The 13,133-nt window shown below is 38.5% G+C and overlaps 1 protein-coding gene across 1 annotated transcript in view; it reads left to right on the forward strand.

Moving 5' to 3' along the window:
- The first annotated feature begins 225 nt into the window (after positions 1-225).
- Positions 226-13,133, forward strand: part of LOC139936545 (uncharacterized) — a 43,197-nt gene continuing 30,289 nt past the window's right edge. Inside the window, exons 1-6 of the mRNA XM_071931375.1 lie at positions 226-315; positions 655-732; positions 3,164-3,375; positions 6,801-6,960; positions 7,480-7,670; positions 9,785-9,956. Coding sequence (XP_071787476.1) covers positions 240-315; positions 655-732; positions 3,164-3,375; positions 6,801-6,960; positions 7,480-7,670; positions 9,785-9,956 — 889 coding nt within the window. The 5' untranslated portion in view covers positions 226-239. The remainder of the gene's footprint in view (positions 316-654; positions 733-3,163; positions 3,376-6,800; positions 6,961-7,479; positions 7,671-9,784; positions 9,957-13,133) is intronic.

Consider the following 13,133-nt stretch of genomic DNA (forward strand, 5'->3'; position numbering starts at 1 on the left):
TGCTATGGTAGCCGCATCTGCTCGGTTTTGAACAACAGCAAAGACACAAACTGCAGTCTTATAACTGTCTCTCACGTCACTGTACATGACAGGCCCATCGGTCAGAAACAGAGCCTGTCATTGATGAGCACCATAACATTTCTTGTTTTCTAAACTGCCGGACGGATTTCTGTTTTATTATTCAAAGCCCGATCACAAAGAAAGTCAAAAGAGTTTGCCCGCGAGCGCCTGGAGCGGAGATGGATGAAGGGGTGACCAGCGAGGGAATTGCCCCGGGTGATACCGGTCCCTCTCCCGGTCGGTTCCTCGTTGTTTGTAAGTAGATTCATTTATTAAGTTTCCTTTCATTTTAATGAAGTCTGTGGGGAAAAAAAACACCACTCTTTTGATGTTGCAGGATATTCGTATTCGGCAACTCTCTCTTTCAGTATAATTTCGCCGCGGTGGTGACATCGTTGAGAATTACTGTAAACTCGAATTCGTAATAGACATTGCAAAACTGTTTCACGTTTTGATCTTCATTCAACAACTAGGCATTGTTAGCTGGTATAATAATCTAGATTTTCACACACCGAATTACCGATTAGAGTTGAATACTTTTGTCTACATCGGGTGCTGAGTGTATGATCCTTATTTTCTGTAACTTTTCTGCAGATGAGCGTATGGAGAGACGCAAGTGGTCCATCCTCTTCTCATTGTGTCTTCTTCTGGCTTGTCTTGGGGATTTAACCGGTAAGATTAATGTTAACGGCAATGGACACTATTGGTTATTACTCAAAATAATTGCTAACATAAAACTTACTTGGGGCAATGGAGAAAAAAAACATTGTGAGAAACAGCTCCCTCTAAAGTAACATAGTTTTTTGAGAAAGAGGTAATGATTTCTCACTCAAATAGTAAAAGAGCTTAGGCCTTTTATTATGCATCTGAATTCACACAAAGTAATGCAACTGTGTTTTTTTTTTCTCTTTTTCTTGCAAATTCGATGATCAACTGATGAGGCAAAATTTTCAAAAGTTTGTTATTTTATTCATATTATGTTTGGATGCACCAAGCGAGAATACTGGTGTTTGACAATTATACCAAGTAGGATTTGAAACTTTGCATGGTGGAAATAAGATATAGAAGAGTTTGCGGTAACACCATGTAATAACAATCTCTAAATGAGTTGGGGTGGTTCTGAAAAGAACCGTTGAAGAACCACCCCAACTCATTTAGAGATTGTTATTACATGGTGTTACCGCAAACTCTTCTATAAATTATACCAAGCGTGTCCAGTGCCGAAAGTATAGGCCTATCCTTTTTTTTATTAAACCGTTTGATTATTCTGTAAACGATTGTTTATGACAGTATGACTCTAGCAAAATGATTGGCAATACGAATCGTGGTAAGAAGTGCGGCAGCTTTGGAATTTTAGAGACATTTCGCTATTCGAAGTTTGCGGTAATAATGGTGTAGTGGTACCGCGTAACGCTTCTTGGACTGTGTTGGGGATTATTCTTCCTGCATGGACATTTTTCGCTCAGAATTTGTTGCAAACGCGACCACCTTTTGAATCGGAATTTTACATACATTTACATACATATAGCATTTAGACATTCGAGCAGTAAAAATAAAAACCAAATGTATACTTTGCGTTTAACCCTATACAATTATAGATATAATGGTAAAAAATAACATGTGAAATTTTCAAAGGTGGTCGCGTTTGATTTTTTTTTTATTTATCTGAAACGATTATGTCCACCCTGGAAGAATAATCCGTTAGTGGAATATACACAATCTGGAATACGTTAGCCTACTGAAGCTAACGCTTCTCAGATTAAAATTTTAGGGGATACTAAACTGATAATATATATTTCTTCCACAAACAAATTACTTTAAAGTAAAATTAGTCAAAATTCTGTATATCGAAGCTGCAGTACTTTTTACCAAGTAAGTTTGTACCCTTAATAATTTCAAGAGTCATACCAAACGGTAAATTCCCTACATAACGCTAAGTTACTTTTGTAAGTTTTCTCGGTCAAATTCGGCAAATGAGCAGTCAATTTCATTTTCATGCGTTCGAATTGAAGCTGTTTTGCCTCTCCAGTTGTTACTGCGTTTTAATTTCAGAATTCGGCCATTCAATGTCGTTTAGAGTCGAGTCAAATTCCTTTAGCACTTTGAAATTGAATCAATATTGTGTTAAATCGAATGACCATTTTCAGTAGCATTTGGTTTCGAGCGAATTAGAATAGCTTGGTGGTTAAATTAATTGGCTGCTCATTAGCCGAAATTGACCGAGAGAAAACCTATATTATTTGCCAGTGCTTTTACGGTTTTACCAAACATCGGCCTCGCCCAAAAAAATTGGGGAGGAATGTTGGCTCTTGCTGCAACATTGTTTCTATATGCTTATGGGATTTCCCCCGATTTCATTATTTACCTTCACAGATTATAACCTTCAAAGATTTCTGGGTTTATTATAGGATTTCCCGGACAATTTCGGCACGCATTTCACCCAAATCCACTCAAACTATAGGGTTTCTTGAGCTATTAATGCATTCAATTTCGTTTTTGTGCACACATAATTTCGTTTTGTCTCATTCAGGAGGTTCGCTCAAACGTTTAAAATGGTTTTACACGTTTCATTATCGAACTTGTTATATATTTCGTGATACCCTGCAGGGCCGCTCATCAAAAATAACTTGGTCAATGTTTGTAACTAAAGAGATAGGAAAAAAGTGTAACAAAGTCAACTAAAGTTTTGCATCGCATCCTGGAATTACAGGTATGCCCGATGGCCATGTTGTCATATACTCTCGCCCTCGGTGCCCCATAAACTGTTTTCATATCTTTAAGATTTTCCAATTGGAGCCATTTTGGCATGAAAATTTCCACTCAAATTGGTTACTGTTAAAAGGGGCCAGATTTTGTGAGCTATTTTCTAAAACAGACAATGTTTCTTATGCAGACGAGCAGAGGTTACTGTTCGAAACGTCGAGACTGGCACACCGGCTCTTCTCGGAGCCAAGACTCACACAAAAGAGATTTCACATGGTTGTACACGCAAATTTACTATATAGTTTCTTCACAGACAATATTTCGAAATTGATTCCGCATAAGCTATATGAAAATGATTCAACGGGGACTAATAATTGTTTTGTCTGTATTGGCATTACAGTTGCCGAATCTTACCAATGTCCGGCCCCTAATGGTACCTTAACGGCATGGACGGGCCACGTCAAGACGGCCAACTTCGGCGTGGCAGACACCTACACCAACAAACAAGACTGCTACTGGCAGATTATGATGGCCCGTGGGAATCGGATTAACCTAACTGCAGATACGTTTGTATTAGAAGCTCGTAACAATGTTTGTTATGATTATCTCAAGGTAGGCATGAACACATATTCTAGTTTCATTGTCTTAGAGTAGACACAGCCCCTTCTTGTATATGGCTCAGTTTCAGTTAGTGAGTTTTGTAACAGACACTTGTTTTTTCATCGATTGTGAAACTAAAACAAAAAAGGGTGCATTGTTAATTTAACACATCGTCAAACAGAAATTTAAACCACTCCTGCTGTAGGGAATTTGCTTTACGAACATGCTCTTTGAGACCCAACAACGGAATAAGAATAACATCCCCACCCATTTTATGTTTGTTTTTTTTTGTCTAGGACTTTCCACCAATGAAAATGTAGCTTTACTAACCAATCCGCTGACTGACAGGAGCTGGTGCGGTCTGAAACTAAGCAATGCACATGCGCAATCATTCACAGTGCACTTCCTCGTTGTTGTTGTTGACGTACTACAATGTACAAGTCGTGTGTATTTGTTGTGTACGTGCTCGTAGAAAAACTGCTCCTAAAGTAGATGTAAAATATCAAATAAGCCACCTCGGTAAGTTTTGAAAAATGCCCAGTTATGCCGTATGGTACTCAGGTATCATGTCATGTGAGTTTCACCAGACAAACAGGAACAATAATGACAAGTAAGCCATCTTGAATTGGTTGACTCGTCTACTTTTTAGATTGTGCCAAAATCGTTTCCGTATCCTGCCACCAGTTTTTTTTTTTCATTGAGGAGGGGTAGCTAAAGTAGGCGAGACTCCTATAACTCTGATGAGGTTCGTTCCGCTATCGTTTCACGTCTCCACAAAGGAGAGGAGAGTGGAAAGAATCGCATAGTTCTCCCCTACTCTAGAGGAGAATAGTCATAGCCCCAAATCACCAAAACATGGCCAAAGTCAAGTTGAGTTCTGTGAGACTTTGGGCCAAAGCAAATAATATCACAGGCGCCACCACTTTTTTATTTCACTCATTTTTAAAAAGAAAACAGGATATCTCATTGAGGTAAATTAGATACTATATTATTTCAAATCGTATGAGGCGCCGTACGGAAATTTTCCAAAATCGTTAGATAACCCGAATTGGTGGTGTCCTGTTTTCAAGGTATTATGGTTTTTTTTTTAATTGGATACAAAATAATGATGATGCCATTATCAACTGGTGCCCTGATTACCTTCATTTGTTTATAAGAAGTATACAAACATACTTGATGGATATTGAAATTTTCACACCACACACTGATCTTCGATGACTTCAACTGGTCCCATTTTGTTTTGAGTTTTTCCTGTTATCAAGGCAAACGAGAAAGTAAGGTTTCCCGGTGAAGCCATACGTGGAGGAAACATCTGCAGTGACTACAACTTACAAGTGTTCTGTGAGACTTTGTGTATGACTGTATAGCCAGCAGTTACTTGTCTTCATTTTATTAAAAATATTTTGTTATGACATTCTAATAATTACCATGCTAATTTGCAAAAAATATATGTGCTTTTTATTTTTTAATTTTTATTTTTTTACTTCTTTACATTTAAAATAAAGCGTATTAAATAAACAGTGATAACTTTGAAATTCTCCAAATATATTAGAAAATGATATAAGGCACACGGCTTCTTTTAACCTCTGTATTTTTTCCCCAGAATGCTCAGCAGAATGTTCAGTGACATGATTTGATCATCATGAATTGTGAATTGAAATAGTGTTTGATGAAACTTTTTCGGTGGGCAATTTCTTTTATGGCCCCAACATTATGACATATTTTTGTACTTTGTAGAAATGCCTAAAATACCAAATATTTTGCAGGTGGGTCTGTCCACACTAATGGGTCTTTTTTGTTCCACTGTTTTTTGTTGGACTGTGACTGGGAGGGTACACAAAAAATACAACATTTTTCCCTGTATTTTGTTTTGTACAATTCTCTGCTGATAGTGAGTGTGCTTACCAAACAGTATAACAAATGTCTTATTATTTAAGAAGTTACGCAGTTTTCTTTAAGACACATTGTTTGTAACGAGGACAGACATTTTGTATTGGAATTGACTAGAAATGGATGACACAAATAATTAATTAATTGATTTACTCAAAGGTTAATTAAGTTAGACCCATTGCCCCTATTTTTATGGTTATCTGTAAAAACCAAGAGTACCTTGAGGTTTTTCAGCTGGTATGAATGTTTGTTTTTAACATGGACAGACATATTGTGACAAATATCTGTCTATGTTACAAACCTAATATCTTCAAGATAATTCTCTGTAGTTTCTTGAGTACCCACGCAGATGTCTTGGTTTTGCCTGGAAACATTCTTTGCAGGGACAGCATTGTAGGGGACAACATTTTTGGCAATCTGTTTATATTATTATGCCTTCTCACCATTTATGTACGAAATGTCTGTCCAACATTCCCCTGTTACAAACATAATCATCTTGAAGATGATCCCCAGTTATTGCTAAAATACAGATAAATGTGTCTTGCTCTTTGCAAACAATGCAAAAACCTTGAAGTGATTTGGAATGTGCATGGGAAACAAGCTTGACAAAACTCTTCTTGTTTATTTTTGTCACCCATTTATAAAAAAAAGTCACATCAAATGGTCCCATTAGTGTGGACAGACCCATTTACAAGTGCAACTAACCAGTGGAGCCTTACGTGTTTTTATTATTTTTTTTTTCAAGGGAGTCAAACCACAAACATTTTATCTAGGGACTGTTTACATTGCGCACAGAGAGGTAAAAGATTTGCCTCGATTTTAGGGACACCTTGAAAACAGGATGTCCTACGATGCATTTTGAAAGTCAGATAAGCTGCGACTTGTACACAGGAAAATTTGGCAGCAAATTTTTTTTAGCGAAATAAAAAAAAAATATTTGGCTACCAATTTAATAGGAATATCTGGTGATGTCACAGGCCTGGAATTTCATTTTTGAACATGTTGAAAGGGCAAGGCCATTTTCATTTTGCAGAGGGCACTTCCCTTTGAAAATTTTAAAGGGACACGTTGCCTTGGATCAGGCGAGTTGGTCCATGAAAAGTGCTTGAAACCTTTTGTTATGAAATTGATATGGTTAGCAAGATGTTTTAAAAGTAGATTAATGAAAGTTTGTATATCGTTCAGTGCCTTGAGTATTGGTAGATATGTGCGCTATATAGAACTTCGATACCATAATAATGATCCACACAAACATGCCTCGAAATTGCATGGTTTTCCTTAAAACGCTGTAAACTAACACCATCAGCCATTTTGTGGGGTCAAGTGTTTGACTCCACAAAATGGCTGACCGTGTTAGTTCGTAAAGTAAAAGGAAAACCACGCAATTTTTAGGCATGTTTGTGTTTCATGGACCAACTCGACCGATTCAAGGCAACATGTCCCTTTAAGGAAACTTTTAAAAGGCACTGAGGCCACCAGGGGCAATGAAGGCTATGGCCTGCATGAATACCAGGCCATGTACAAATTATTTGAAATTTATTTGACAGATCTATGATGGAGAAAACACTGATGCTCCACTCCTCGGTGGTGAAACTTTCTGCGGGCAAGAATTTTCAACGCCACTTCTATCCAGTGGCCACTCTTTGGTTCTTCATTTTCATTCGGATGACACAAACACCTATGATGGTTTCAAGATTTTATATACAGGTATATTTTGCTTCTTGTAGTTTTAGGTCAAGAGCGTGAATCAAGACTTTCTGCTTCTTCTCACCCATACACTCTTGATCTGCTGAGATGTGGATCAACGAGCCATTCCAACAGCTTTATACCACAGACTTCATCTCTTTGGAACCCCCTGTTCGCAGACTGTTTTGAGAGGAATATCATTTCCTTCCTTCAGCTCCCCTGCATTCTTAATAATTTTTTCTTCTTTAAGCCCCATACAAAGAGTGGCTTTTTAGCCTTGTTTTTCTTCTTCTCCCTATACGAGTACAAGCCTCACATGTGAGTAATATCGTTTGGGGCAAACCTGCACAATAGTTTTTAATTTTGAAGTGGTAACTTGTGACCAAGTACGTAATTTTACCAGACATTATTCAAATCTAGCGCACAAATGGCGTACTGCAATGTACAAGTGCTGGTAGCTCTCACCTTAACATGAATTGAACATCTTTACCTATTTCTCAAAATAAAAATCTCTGAAATAAATGATCTGATTCATCGCAGGAGTATGCTCTGGCCAGACGATCACTGTACCAGCGGGAGGCAGTGGGTTCATTGAGAGCCCTTTGTACCCTGACGTCTACCCAGGTGACATCAGCTGTGGCTGGCTATTACAGACAGACCCCGGTCACCGCATCAATGTTAACTTTGACAAATTGCTTCTGAACAACGACTGTACGGCGTCTAACATCCAGGTACGAAGGGGGGGCACAAGGAATTGGGGGTTAGGTTTAATTATTTAATTATTTTGATTGGTTCTCAGAAAAAGTGAACTAAATCACTATACAGGCGAGTAAACAATGGAGAGAAGACAAGGAAGGAAGTTTCAGTTTGAGATGTGGGTGGACAAAAAATATTGACAAAATAGGAAGACCACCAACATTATACATAGGACTAGATAGCTCAATTGGTAGAGCGCCGGTACATTAATCCAGACTTCGTTGGTTCAAGTCCCAATCTGGCAATCATTTTAAAATTTACCCAGTCAGTTTTCCCATGTGGTTTATATGTGAGAGTTATTCTAAGGAAAACCCAGGAACAATCAGGTTGGGACTGAAAACCCAATCCTAACATGGTGTCCCCGGCGGGATTCGAACCAGGGTCCTAGAGGTGGAAGGTGAGGAAAGAAACCACTAGGCCAACCCGACCGCTGTTAAATGTATCATTTAAGGCCAGGCATGGAAGTACATGGAACAAGCCATGGCCTCAGTTGCCTGTCGTTTGCCATGGTGCCCCTGCTCTACCATGGTGCCCCTCCTTTGCCATGTCTTTAAAATGCGGGGAGGGGAATAGTTCTGGGGGCAGCCTTAAGCCCCTCCCCCTCTGGTTATTCCACTGCACTGCGAAGAACAATTGAACGTGACAAGAAACAAAGATTACAAAAAATGAAAAGAAAGAAACACCTTCACTCAAAATCATTGTGAAATAATAAGAGACAATGGTTCATCCTTGCAAAGGCAGTTTTGCACCTGTCCACGCCATGCGACGTGAGGGCTCTCATTTCCTTTAAGACATAAACACCTCTCCTTGTTGAAAGAGACCGATGCCGTGGTCCCACCTGTTGCATATTTCCTGTCTCGTTGTGATGTTGTCATCATTACGCTTGTTGATGAGGGTGTAAAGAATAAATGCCATTGGTAAACGGCCTGAAATGTTTTTTCCATTACATGATCTTTATAAACAGGGCCTCGAATATTACACTGGACCAGTAGTTCGAGGCCAGTAGTTTTGAACATCTTTGCAATGCCTTGTCTCTAGAGTTAAAGACACTGGATACTATTGGTAATTGTCAAAGAATAGCCTTCACAGTTGGTGTATCTCAACATATGCATAAAATAACAAACCTGTGAAAATTTGAGCTCAATCAGTCGTCGAAGTTGCGAGATAATAGTGAGAGAAAAAAACACCCTTGTGTTTCTCACAATGTTTTAAACTATCAACCTCTCCCCATTACTCATTACCAAGAAAGGTTTTATGCTAATAATTATTTTGAGTAATTACCAATAGTGTCCACTGCCTTTAGTTTGCCTGGCAACAAGTATTCTTCATCTCAAACTTAAATTTTGGTTTAATTTATAATTTATTTGGGTCTTTTATTATTTGACAGTATGTTAAGATTAACAAATTTATTTGTATCTTATGAAAACGGAAACCGTTTATAAGAAGTGTCATGAGTATTTTTTATTTTTTTTTACTATTGTTTTATTTAGACTCGGGTGAGGTTTTTCGGTAGCACCAAGTTTATTTTGAGTAGTAGTCATTCTGACCCGAAGTGGTTTTTGACAACTCATCGTTTCAATCGATATGCTCTGATGAAGACAATAAGAGCAACCTTAGATAATGTTAAGTTGTCAACCACTGGTTCTTCTCAGAACCACCACTTACTCAAAAGAGGGTTGTTTGGTGCTACCGCAAACCTCACTTGATTGTACTCCAACCATGCAAATTTCAAATCCAACATAAACGATCTCAGAATTGCAAAGTTCGTTGGTTCGAAGCCCACCCGAATATGTTTTTTTTTCAAAGAGCTCGCGAAAGCACTGAGGATACAGTGCTTAGGCGTATCGTTAGATAACCTGCAATGGTGGCTTGTACATTTTAAAAGTCCAAAATTTGGCAGCTGATTTTTTTATTAAGATCATCAATACCACGGAACTATGGGAAAGTACCGAGTATACAGTGCTAACCACACATCTATGCCTATGGGTAAAACCAAAAATTATTATTGATTATCCCCGATGCAAATTTCCATCTAATAAATGATCTTGTTCCTCCTATTTTATACGACTCATACTTTTAATGGTTGCAGTTCTATGATGGTTCCAGCCAGTCAGCCAATCTCTTGGGTCAGTTTTGTCAAACGGACAGCCCATCTCTCTCACCGCCTAACGATGTCAGCTCTACCACAAATTTTTTGTACTTTTCATTTTCTGGTGATTCCAACCCAGTGGATGAGATGTTCCAACTGGTCTACTCTACTGGTGAGTTTACTAGATAATGATTTTAAGGCAGTGGACACTATTGGTAATTACTCAAAATAATTATTATCATAAAACCTTTCTTGATTACAAATAATGGGGAGAGGTTTATAGTAAAAACATTGTGAGAAATGGCAACCTCTGAAGTAATGTAATTTTCGAGAAAGGAGTAAATTTCCACGAATTTGATTTCGAGACCTCAGATTTAGAATTTGAGGTCCCGAAATCAAGCATCTGAAAGCACACAACTTCATGTGACAAGGGTGTTTTTTCCTTTCAATATTATCTTGCAACTTCGATGACCGATTGAGCTCAAATTTTCACAGGTTTGTTCTTTATTGCATATGTTGGGATACATCAAGCGACAAGACAGGTCTTCGACAATTACCAATAGTGTCCATTGTCTTTAACATTTGTGCATGAAAGCACAAGAACTTGCTAAGCAAAGAAATGTATTGCTTAGCAGAAATCTGTTACCAGCAAAAGTTACGGTAAGTTTTCCAGAGAAAATTGTCAAGCAGCATTTACTGCTTAACAGCTTGCAGTCCTATTATGTGGTCCTGGAGCATCTTGGGGGCAGGCAAGCTTGTGTTTCTTTTTATTATAGGAAAATTCATATTTTGACTGTAACCAAAGAAAACGTCAAGTATTGTAATAAATAATGGAAGTCTTGAAATGTAACCTCCACTAGAAATGAGACTAATAATAAAAACCATGAATGTTTGTTGGTTTATACAATGGCACAAAACACTTTTTCTGGCAAACAAAATGTGACAGATGTAACCTCTTTTGCATCGACAACGGTTCAATGGTTTTTAGAACACCATTGAACATCTCCTTTTTTACTGCACCATTAGCAAAACTTTGTTTTAAAAACTCTTTAAGGGCCTGGGTATATTTTGTAGGACACAAGACACAATGTCCACAGATTGACATCACACTCACACAAATTTTGAAATATTAATCACAAATATAATTTATAATATTCTTCTCAGGAGGCGAAAATTATTTTAGCATTGTTTTAATTATTTTTCAAAAATTACTGTACCCCAGCAAATAATATTTGTAGGGAAAGCTTTCTACTATCATTATCTTCAAATCGTGAGTTTAATGTAAATATGTGGACGATGTGATTTGTGTTACAAAAAGTACCCAAATTAAGTACGAAAACTTAAAGACTAATAAAAGTCACTGAAAAAAATGAGACTACAAAAGAAGAATATGAATTTGCATTATGATATCACTGCAAGTCATATTTTTTTGCATCCTGTCTGTTGTTCTAACCAGTTGATTTTTGTTCCTAAATCCGTTTAACACACCTCCGTCCACATCTTGAAGATGTGCTGGGTTGCACAAGCTCCCCATGCACCAACCAGGGTACCTGCTACAACGTTGGCCTTGACTTCGGGTGCGAATGCCCCCCTGGCTGGGACGGCAAGACGTGCGACAATAATATAAACGAGTGTCTGTCAGGGCCATGTGGGGAACATGGCGTCAACTGCGTTGACATTGTCGACGGGTTTGTCTGTAGTTGTCAACCCGGGTACGAAGGGACGTTTTGCAGTATAGGTACGTGGGTGTCGATGATGATGATGATGTCACATGTTAATCGCACCCTCACACCTCCTGACTGTTATTGTTGCTCACTCAGATGCGCATGCCAGACCCCAAAGTATATCCCCCTGAAATGCACCTGCACAAACTGACACCCCAAACTGACACCTCTCACTCAGTGTGTGACTAAAGTAGGAACAGGTTGCACTCCTGCTATAATGTAGAATCTCTCACAGGTGATGTTGAGAATTCCGTAAGTCAGCATGTGATAGAGTAGGTATACACATTCAAACCGGGGACCTATAACAAGAGAGGAACAATAGACTCCATGGTTCGGGAAAGGTCCACAGTTGGAAAACATGTACAAAACCAATGGGAGCTGTTGGAAAAAAGTATCAACAAAAGAGGGACAGTAGGAGGTCCACGGTTGTAGGCGTATACAAGCTTGTAAGTGTTGGCCTAGAGACGCTACAGGCACTGGCATGGTCACTAGTCGCGGTAGTTTTTATCCAGCATGCTGTCTTGTCATCCCCACTTAACCACCCCTTTGTGACTAACCAACTTACGAATGATTGTTTTATAGTGAAGACAATTTTAACCTTAGGCTGTAGAAGTCTTTCCAGAGTAATGGCAACCACATGATTAAAGATCCACAGCTCTTGTTAGGGTACATCATGACTGTATACTTTATTTTTGAAAGGGCAAGGGCACCAAGGAATGTTTCTCCTTTGTAAAGAGCACCCTATGAGGAAATTGTAAATTTCTAACTGGAACATTTCAAGGGCACCAAAGCAATGACCAGGGGCAGGGGTGCAATCGCCTTTGTTGCCTCCGTGCATTAGCAGGCCTGGTACATGGTTCGGGCAGAAAGGCAAGTACCACAAAAGCCTTGGCGTTTTCTAAAGGCCTGTTTATAGTCGGTCACACGATGGTGTATGTGTATGGGTAAGTGTTGATTAAAAATTGGTAGTATGTAAACTCACAATTGATTTGCTACTTTAATATGTCTTAGCTTTTAGAGGAAAATAACATGTAGCACTTTAATTACTACTCATAAATACCCCAGACAGTTTCGCTACTCCTATTGGTGGAGAGCGCATCACGTGGGGGTGTTGATAATGACCAGCTGGAGAAGTTTATAACCGACTGGCTTCCGCGTGTTGGGCGCGCAAGATTATCACGCAGAACGGTGCATAATCTAAGCGCGCGCGCGTACACACAACCCATGCGCATCAAACAGATTCTTCACAAAGTTTTTGAAAAAGATATTTAAAACCTCAAATTTTCAATTGTTAAATTGTCTATAATTGTATTTTTTAACATTTCTTTAACAAAAAGGCATTTATGAATAAGAATAAAAGAGTAGTAACTCGTTCTTAAACGTCTGTTTAAAACCTTGCAGGGTCGTTGCCATACGATAATTGGCCCTTTATCACACGTCAACGACACTGCCGGTTGTAAACAGCCGTTTAAGAACTCGTCGCTACCCTTTTATTCCATTATTTATATAATAAATATTATTATAAATAAACATCTGCATGAGCTTAAGTAGCAAGTACTTCATCTTCCCAATTTATTGTCCTCTGTGCAATTACCTGACTTAACATGGCTTGCTACCACTTATTT

This window comes from Asterias amurensis, chromosome 4, assembly GCF_032118995.1.
Source record: "Asterias amurensis chromosome 4, ASM3211899v1".
In the NCBI taxonomy this organism is placed as follows: domain Eukaryota; kingdom Metazoa; phylum Echinodermata; class Asteroidea; order Forcipulatida; family Asteriidae; genus Asterias; species Asterias amurensis.